Here is a 10,208-nt window from a genome sequence, read left to right on the forward strand (position 1 = left end):
GTCTCTCCCAAATTATAAGAACCCACGGATAATACAAGACTTTATATCCTGAAGGGATTCAACAATAATTGTATTTTATATTGCTCGTGATGGGCTTGCATCCCAACTTAACACATATATTTCAATATTTTTTGTTGTGATATAACTATTCACTGTTGAGAGTGTGCAATCTCAATACCAAGAAAATACTTTAGCTTGCTTGGTTATTTGTCTTCAAAGTCTTTAAATAAATTTTCTTTAAATTCTATATTCTTTTAGCATCACCATCTATTATGATAATATGTTGAACATAAACTGGTATTGTTAAGACTCCTGAAACTGTGTTGTGTTTTATAAATTGTATATGGTCTTTTTGACTTTTTTTACATTCATCATTAAGTATTACCTCAATGATTTTCTTGAACCGTGCCCTTGGAGATTACTTCAATTTATACAATGCCTTTGTTATCTTACATAGCTTTGTTCTATGTTTGAACAAAATACTAGTGATTTTTCTATATCCAATTCCTCTATTAGGTCAACATATAAGAAATCATTCTTAACATTGTATTATTGTATTTTCAACTCCATATTCGTTGTAACGATAAAAAATCTTGAACAATATTAATTTTAGCAACTAGAGCAGTTTTTTGAAGTAATCAATCTCATGCCTTTGATACACCTTTGACAGCAAATGTAGCTTTATATCTTTCTAATGAATTATTTAACGTATACTTTACTGTAAAGATCTATCTATTTTTCACTTGTTTCGTTCCTTACTGTAACATTATTAATTTCTATATTTTATTTTTATTTGAAGTGCTTACATTTTTTTATTTAATCGCTCTACCTCTCATTATCTAATGCCTCAGTGATTATCTTAGGGATAGAAGTAGTATGCAAGCTAGTGTGAAATGCTTGGTGATTATGATTTTGATTTTTGTAAGAAAAAAATAAATGTAAAGGGTGTTACATTGAAGTTCTTGTACCTTTGTTACTAAGACTCCATTTAGTTGCATTTGTAATAGTTTCCTTAAGAAATTTATTAATAAGGATTATTTCGTTTGATTGGACTTGCATAAACTTAGAGATTGATGTCTTTAATTTTGAATATAGCTACAGTGCTCACTAACTAGTAATTAGGTATAGACTTGCTTTGGTTAGGAGTAATTCTCGGATAGAATTTTTTGCTGTGATGAGCAATAAGGATAAACAATTTAGTAAAAAATTTTCTCTTATCATTTATGAATGACATTTTTTTCTAAAATTAAGTAATAATAAAATAGTATTTATTTCATTGAAAGTGTGATCAACAAGCGCATGCTTTCCTAAGCCAATGCTCCTAAATATTTATGGAACAAGTTAATTTGATGTGTTAAACTGAATAAATAAATTGGTTAGGACTTATATAGGACTTCAGACGCAATAACTCTTGTTGGTGACTTAGTTTATGATGTCTTTTGTTGCTAAAATATCTTCTCTCTAAGAACTTTTTGGAAATTTTTTTATGAAGGAGAGTCATTATTGTAGTAGGTAGGTGGCTTTTTTTTCTTTCAATAAGTCTGTTTTGTTAGAATCTATGCACGTAAGAGGATTCATGAATTATATTGTTCTCCTAGTAGTAAGCGGAGGGATAGTGATTAAAATAGACTTTGACCTCATTTGATTAACTCATTTTATTTAATGTCAAATTGATTTTTGATCTTATTGTAAAAGGTGAAAAAAATGGCATTCACATTATTTTTGTCTTTTGTAGAAAAAAATTATGACACGGATATGATTATTAATAAAAGAAAGAAACCATTGAGCTTAGAGTATTATTTATATTGGATATTCTCCAAATGTCACTATGATGAAAAGAAAAAGATTTAAGGATATTTCTGTCACTCATTGCAGGCTAGTAAAGTTTTTGTTTTGTTAGCTCACAAATATCACAAAAAAAAATTTATTAATATTGATTTTCTTTGAATAATGAATGAAGTTTTGAGGAAAAACAGATGGGTGACAGATGTAGATGTTGAAGTTTGATTTTTTCTTTATTGGGTTTTAAGATTCTTAAAAGAAGAGATTATATTGAAGGTTGTATGTAGTTTTTCTCGATTGTTAGATTTCTCAAAGTGATAGATAGCATTTCTTTCTTTAGCTAATGCAATTGTCATCATCTTGTTGTAGTATTGAATGACACAATATGAATGATAAAACACAACTCTACGCCTAAAAGTTTTAGTTTGGGGATAATGGGCTGGTATATGGATGTTATTTTAGAGTGTGAGAGATTTATTTGTAAGAGTATTTACTTAAATGGCAACAATTTGAAGAATTCATCAATAATAATTATTTTTTTGTTGCTAGGACAAGAGGTATATGAAATAAATTTATAAGTGTTGGTCATATAGTTTGTAACTCTTGAATAATTTAGGAGCTAAAAATTGACATTTCTATGACTTCTAAAGCATGATAAATGGAGTTAACACTTGGGAATGCTAAAGAATGAGTACCTACTATGTATATTTTATTTTTAAGTTCTTTTAACAATTTGTTTAGCCTTCTATTTCATCTTCATGGAATTCAGTGGGTAATTCTGTAGTGCTATCTTCTCCTACATGTGTTATATATGCATGTCTCTATTCTTTGAATGTCTTCCTTGTGTTATCAACTTTTGATTTTTGGTTTGTCATGAAGTTTTTGGCATCTCTCGTTTGTATGTTGAGCCTTTTTGCAATGTGTGTGCCATGGAGTATCTCTATCGATCATCTTTGCTAGGGTGGTTATTTGTGGTTCTTAATAGGAGTGGGCTTTGAGTTGAGGTTCTTGATATTGACAACCTTTGTACCAAGGTTGGGCCCTCCATTGAGTTTATGATTGTAATTCTGCTTATTCCTTATTTTGTCTTGATGATGGCTGATTATGGCAATGACTTCGTTTAGTGATAATAACTTCTCTGTTCTGAGAAACTTTTCTCTTATAGTAGCAAACGCAAACATCTAAATCAACAAGAAAATCATATATGCAGCCTTCTTAACGAACCTTTAAAAAAAGATACATTTTTCTTGCATTTCATTTAGATTTATTGATCATGGTGCAACTCTTTTCATAGGCTTTGCAATTGGTTGGAATATTTTGTGATGGATCATGCTTCTTGTATTGTGAATGAGATCAAGTTCTTGACTACAGTTTCGTTGCGGCATCACATAGTATCCCATATATACTTCGCTGATAGAAGGAAAATTCCTTTAATAATTATATTCATAATCATGACAAAACAGAAGGATCATTTTGTTCATCTCAAACTTTAAATATGGGATCTCTTTGCTGAATGCCAAATAACTAGCCTAATTTTCTTCTCTTCATAAAGGTGTGAACCAATTGAGACCACCATATATAGTTCTTTTTCATACACGATTCACATAGTTCGAAGGAAAAAATTGATGTATATTTGCAGCTTTTGATGGAAGAGCTTCAAATATTATATTTATAAATATTTATAGTATTATGCAAGCTGCCCTGGCTTAACGGTTGCGAGCTTTGCCTTTCAACCAAGAGGTAAATCACATTTAAAAAAATATATTGAATGGTTTTTCTGCAACTCTCTTGTTGGATTCTGATTGTAACCCTTAGTCCCAAGTAACATGCAATAGAGAGAATATGAGCAAGGTTATTATTATCCAAGAAAAAAAATTGTGGTGGTAGTGTTTGGGAGTAAAAAAGAAGGAACTGATACTGGAAAATTTTATATTATAGAAATCGAGAAGAAAAGAAAAAAATGATGAACTTGGGAAATGTATTTTAAAGCTTTTATACCATGAAAAGATTGGAGAATAGTGTTAACTCCATCCTAGGAAAACTTCCAATAGGAAATATATAAAATTAAAGACCAAAAACTAACTTCAGATTTGGTTACAATAACACAGCCCATAGATGTTCCAGTTTCAGGTGAGTAGGTCACATTGGATTTATGACGTGGTAGCAATAATCCCACAGATCTGTAGTGGTAGGGAGAAGGTTTTGTGGGTCTAGGAGGGTGGAGATGGAGACAGGGGGTGTTGTGGATCCTGGTGGGTGGAATCAAGGGGCGTTTTCACAACACAATTTAATCTGTGAAATCTGTTTCATAAAACGTCTTAATCTAGCTGGTATGTAGCATCACCTATACGGTAATAAAAGTTTTATTCCATACGTTCCTTTTTCTTTGAAGCAGGCAAATTATTGTGTGTGGAGAGTTGAGTCGGCACATGGAGCTACAAACGTTGGACAAGTACATGCAAGGGTATATTGTTACTTTTGCAGAGTCGAAAATTGTTTTTTGCTTAATTATATCATAATTCTCTTGCCACTATTCATGCTTGTGCTTGCCATCAGTTTCTGTCATTAAGATTTCTAGAATGCCAATGCTTCTCAGTTAGTTTATCTTAATCTATTCTGATGTACGTTAGTTTTGTTCGTAGCGATGCATTACTCCTCTTTGGGTTGCATTTACTGTACTGATTGGAGGACTTCTATTGGATGTGCTGCTGTCCATTTTGCTTGGCGTTTCTGCGCTTCCAGTAAACATTATTATCGGTAAATTTTTTTTTTTTTTTTTTTTGTGGTGCTTCTTTATTTGCACTTCAGTACTTGCATTGCGTTTTTCTTTGTCATTTTAAGATTCCGTTGAGTGGGGATGAGAAATTCAATCTCGTTTTGTTGATTAGTTGCACGCAATATTGAATTAAACTACCAATTTCCACCTGCAAAGCTCGTCCAGTGATTAAAATATGAATCTGCTTCATCTTTTTTATTCTCCTCCAATCATTCTCATATTTGGATGCATGTATGCCTCCCAGACAAACACAAACATTTTGAGGATGAAGCATGGATGAATATATTTTTCATAAGCAAGAGGAAGAAGCCAAGAAGATTGAGATGTGTCAGAAGATGAAGCTCTATTGTACTAACACATACGTACACAAAGGATCTGTATCACAATACTTGGCCTATGTTCAACTGATTAGTAGGGAAACAGCAAATTGAAGAGGGGAAGCGAACATATACTGACAACCTAGCCCTAGGGATTTTACTTATAACAAAAGGATTTCCAGACTTGCAAGTAAAAGAATAAGGAAAAAGAAAACTAAATAAATCTTAACAAAATAAAGGAGAAAATAAATCCATATATTTCTTAAATATAAATTTCTAAATTAAATAAGAAAATATCTATTCCATCATGCCATCTATATCAAATATTACTCTAGATTTGAGGATCTTCATCAACTTTCGAGGATATAAGGGGTTGCTTGGTAGCAGACTCTTAATAGGATTCAAGCCTGAATTTCACTTGAATCCAACCAAACACAAAAAATACGAAAACGAAATGTGGATTTTCGGTACCTCCCATTCCGTATTCCCAACAACCATTCTGTCTTCTCCACACCCCTTCAAATCCGGATTTCATAAATCGCACAGGGAGCCGGATTCCATGGATTTCGCTCACCATTGCTTGCACCTTCGCTTCTGTAACGAGCCTCAAATGAAATGTGGATTTGAAACCCTATTAACGTAAATTTGATCCTGCAACCAAGCAGCCCCCAAGGAACTCTCCTTTGGAGAATTATGCTGAAGGTTTTCACCATGAAGGTCAAGAGCGATGGACTGTTGTTCACCGTGGGTCACCGAGAGCAATCTGATGGTTTGTGGCCTCTCTATTGAATAAGTAACTCTACAGACTCTTAAAGCTGAGTATAATATTTATAAGCATGAATTCAAGTTCAAAACTTGATCAAGAATCTAAATTATGATTAGATTGACTATATTATATATATCTTGAGTGCTGGGAATAAAAAAGCTAATAATGCTCGAGTGCAGCAAAAAATGTGAATGATAAGATCAGTGTGTAGCAGAACTAACAAAGACTAGAATCATATGTTTGTATGAGAGGAACCGTGCAGTGACACTTAAGGGTGGACTTAGGTAGGTCTGAAATATCACTTTGTCCTTCGTTGTCCTATTACGTCCCATATTAGTTCTAGGTGGACAATTAGACCCCCTTCAAAAGAAGAACCGGTTCTGCCCTTGATTACACCTAATATAGTTTATTGGAAATATAAAATAAATATATTATTGTAAATATATAAAATTTTGTGACTTGACATTTATAGATAAAATGTGATACAAATATATCCATGAAATGGTTGGTGTAGCTCTAGTGGAAGACAAGATTAGAGAGAGTCATATTAATATATATTTACACATTTCCTACACTGTAAATATAAAATGCTTGAATGAAACATTTGTATTCTGGCATTTAAGTTTTAAAAATTAAACAGTAAACCAAACACTAAATGTCAAACTAAAGAAGGAAAATCAATGAAAAACATCTTGGATAAAAAATTAAGTATGAAAACCAGAACTTAAAAGACCTTAATTTTTATAATAATCTAATCTAGGAGCTAAAGTATATCATGAATTAAATATAAAACTCCATGCACCTTTTCTATCTTTATCTCCAATTTTCCCTCCCTCCCCTTTTCTGCCTCTCTTTCTCTCTCTCATTCTCCTTCCCTTTTTATATCTCTCATACACTCTCATGTTAACTCTCCCTCTCTCCCTCTCACTTTCTCTCACTCGCTCTATGTGCCTCTCTCGTACCCGTTACCCTTTCTCCCCATCCTTATATATCTCTCTCCCTTTCATTATATACCTCTTTTGCACTATCTTTCTCCATTTCTCTCATCCCTCTTTCTTTCTCCTTCTCACCTTCTCTCCCGCCTACCTCTCTCTCTCTCTCACACACACACACTCAGTCCCTCTCTTTCCCCCTTCATCTCTCTCTCACTCCCTCATGCTTTCTCTCTCTCCCCCTCCCTTTCACAACCTCAATTTATTTCTCTCACACACACATTTTCTCTCTCTCTCATGCTCTCTTTTCCCTCCCTCCCTCCCTCGTCTCTCTCTCCCTCTTTATATTTTTTCTTTTTCTCTTTCTTTCTTCCTATCGTACTATATGTTTCACTCTTCTTTTCTCTTATCTTCTCCACTCAATAGCTCTCTTTTCTTTACTCTATCTTCTCTCTTTTCTCTATTCGTCTCTCTCTCACATTTGCTCTTCTTTTACTTGCTTTCTCTCATCCTTTCTCGCTTTCACTCCTACTCCCCCATCTTTTTCTCTCTTATTATCTCTTCTCAAGCTATCTAATCTCACTCTCTTCTCTCCCTCCCTCTCTCACATCTCTCTCTCTTCTTTTCTCTCACACGCACTATCTCTCTCACTCACTCACTCACTCACTCTCTCTCTCTCACTCTCCAAAAAACTTCTCCTATAACACACTCTCTCATTCACTTACACTCTCACCATCCAAATGACTTCTCCTATAACACGCACACTTTCTTATGTTCGGTTGTTGGGAATGACTGAACATATTAAGGTTCTAAGAGAAGTTCTAAGAGAAGTCTTTTGGAGGATACGACTTATATTCAAGTCATTAAAGATATGTACACTAGAGTTGTTACCATGTTTGAGCAGGAGGATTGACCAATTATCTTCCTATTTTAGTTGGTTTACATTAGGGAGCATTATTAAGCCGATGTCTTTTTGCTTTAGTATTTGATGCTCTTACTGGAAATTTATAGGAGGATGTACCTTGGTGTATGCTTTCTGTTGATTATATCCTTCTTATGGATAAGACTACAGAAAGAGCTCGGTAAAAACTTGAATTATGGAGGTTTATATTAGAGTCTAAGGGCCTTAATTTGAGTAGATTTAAAACTGAATGCATGGAATGTAATTTTAGTAATGGTGGGTCTAGTGGCAGAGTTGTAACGAGGGGTGATCAAATCATTAAAAAGTGTGAAGTTTTAGATATCTCAGGTCTATTGTTCAAAGTGACTGTGATATAAATGGACATGTTTTTGGTAGAATTCAAGTTTGGATGGTTGAAGGGGAGGAATGCATTTGACCTATTTTGGGATAGAAAAGTACCGCTTGGACTTGAAGGAAAATTTTATAAGATGATGGTGAGATATGCAATGCTTTATGGCACATAATATTGACCTTTAAAAGAGAAGCATAAAACTATATTTAGCGTTTTTGAGATGAGAATGCTTGGGTAGATGAGTGGCTTGAGATTTACAGACAAAATTTGAAACAAATATATCCATGAAAGAGTTGTTGTAGCTCTAGTAGAAAACAAGATTAGAGAGAGTCTTCTTAGATGGTTTAGCCTTATACTCGGGATAGAAAATACATAGATAAAATTATTGACAGTGTAGGAAGGAAAATGGTTAGCCCAAACATACCATGTATGGAATTTATGCCCCCAAAAAAAAAAAAATCACCTCGAGTAGCGCTCAATGAGTAGTCGCAAAGCCAACTTCAGATAGTTTTTGATAAACTGATGATAATAATGATAAAATGGTCTAATTCTTTTCTTCTACCGTGGTATGCACTGTACCAAGACTTGTCATTATGCTTAAATATCTCAATATTCTCGTTTCAAAATCCCCATATTCTACTTTGATCTAAAAGTTTTCTAATCTGGGCGTGCATGCAGGTGTACTCATCGTGCTGGGATTGGGAACAGCTTTTCGGCTCGCATTGGAATGCTGCCATGAATGGGGCGCAAGGAGGCATGTACAGAGGATGGATGCTGGCGTTCCTGCCGGTTCCCATGCTGCTGTTTAATTTGTTTTCTACATATCAATGGCATATATAATTTAATTATATGAAAGTTAATTAATTTTTTCGCACTTTAAGCCTAAAGAAAGTTTTAATTGTGCAACCACATTGTGATTTTAGTTGAGCAGAATGTGCTTACTGCTACCAATACATTTCTTTTGATCTTCTGCTCAACCTGTGCGTTATGTTTTTAATAAAAGCTCTATTAATATTTTTCCCTGCAGGAATTTTTATTTTTCATCTTAAATTAATTCAGGTAGTGCATTTTCTTAAACCATGGTTGGTTATGCTTGTATGCAGTAGAAAGTTTAAGGTTAGAGAATTAAGGGTTATTTTGAAAGTTTTTATTAGTTAATCATTAGTTAAAAGTTTTGTTAAATACTGACATCTTTTCTCTTCTCTTTTTTCTTTTTTTTCTTTTTTCCTTTATTTGATAGCTTCAAAATAGTTGATTATTTATATAAATATTATCATAGAATTGTGTCTAATAGATTATGTGCTATGAGCCTTAGATGTATCTCTTCTTTGCTCACGAATTAACTAGGCCTGTAAAAGAGCTGAGCTTGAGCGAGCTTAGGCTTGGCTTTCGTGCTTGTTCGAAATTAGCTCATGTTAAAAATAAACTTGTGTTTGAAATTGCTTGGGAGCAATGTGTTAATTTTTAGCTCAATTTGTGTGTTTTTGTTGGTGTTCAGCTTGAAATTGGCACGTTTCAGTAGAAAAATAGATGTAGGGTGTTGTATTTGAACTTAAACCATTTTTCTGTGCAATAGAAGGTGCAAAATCCGTGATCACTTCTATATCTGTCTAAAAAACTCATTTTTTAACAATTTTTTAAATAATTTGTGTTCGATTGATTCATCAAGCAAAAGAGCTAAACATGAATAATTTTTTAAGCTGGATTTATAAACCAATAAAACAAGAATAAGCTTGAAATATTAAATAATTATATTTATTCATATAAAAAATATAAAGATATGTAAGCAAATAGAATTTGATTGGTACAATTGTAGATATGCCTAAAATTTAAAAAGTCACTTTGAAGTTCGCTGGCTTGGCTACAGGAAGACAGGAAAGGGACGCTCAAGCATTCTGCGGCGTGACTTGGTTGTAGGAAGACAGGACTGCATGCATGAAAGGTTTGAAAAAAACTCTAAAAAAAAAAATTTAAGCATATGAATTTTGAGCCAGTTTAGTAAATATAATTATTGTTTTTTTTTAATTTAAAAGAAAATAAATTAAAGTAAATAAGGTGTTCGAGTTAAATTTGAGTTGAATATTAGTTTAATTCGAACAAATAATTTTGAATCAAATCGTACACAAATACATTATTCGTGGGCCATTTCAAACATCAATTGAACATGAAAATAAATAAATAAATAAATGAGCCAAAAACAAATTAGAATTAACCTCGCTCAAACTATGCTTGTTTACACCCTAACCACAAGAGTTGTTATACTTTAAACATAAATAAATAAATTTATTTAATTTTCTTATTTTGAGTGGACACTTTGGCTTGCTTAGAATTTGAGCATAAGAAAAAATATTTGGATTCAACTCGTTTACTTACGCAAGCTAC

General features: G+C 33.0%; 1 protein-coding gene across 3 annotated transcripts in view; it reads left to right on the plus strand.

The window, feature by feature from the left end:
- Positions 1 to 8,846, plus strand: part of LOC110031233 (E3 ubiquitin-protein ligase MARCH9-like) — a 33,914-nt gene extending 25,068 nt beyond the window's left edge. Inside the window, exons 4-6 of one of the 3 annotated variants that reach the window (XM_020734342.1) lie at positions 4,178 to 4,246; positions 4,425 to 4,539; positions 8,505 to 8,846. In XM_020734342.1, the coding sequence (XP_020590001.1) occupies positions 4,178 to 4,246; positions 4,425 to 4,539; positions 8,505 to 8,635 (315 nt within the window). In that variant the 3' untranslated portion in view covers positions 8,636 to 8,846. The remainder of the gene's footprint in view (positions 1 to 4,177; positions 4,247 to 4,424; positions 4,540 to 8,504) is intronic. The other 2 variants (XM_020734343.1, XM_020734344.1) reach the window with 2 other exon arrangements.
- The last annotated feature ends 1,362 nt before the right edge of the window (positions 8,847 to 10,208 follow it).

This window comes from Phalaenopsis equestris, unplaced genomic scaffold, assembly GCF_001263595.1.
Source record: "Phalaenopsis equestris unplaced genomic scaffold, ASM126359v1 Scaffold000789, whole genome shotgun sequence".
NCBI lineage: Eukaryota > Viridiplantae > Streptophyta > Magnoliopsida > Asparagales > Orchidaceae > Phalaenopsis > Phalaenopsis equestris.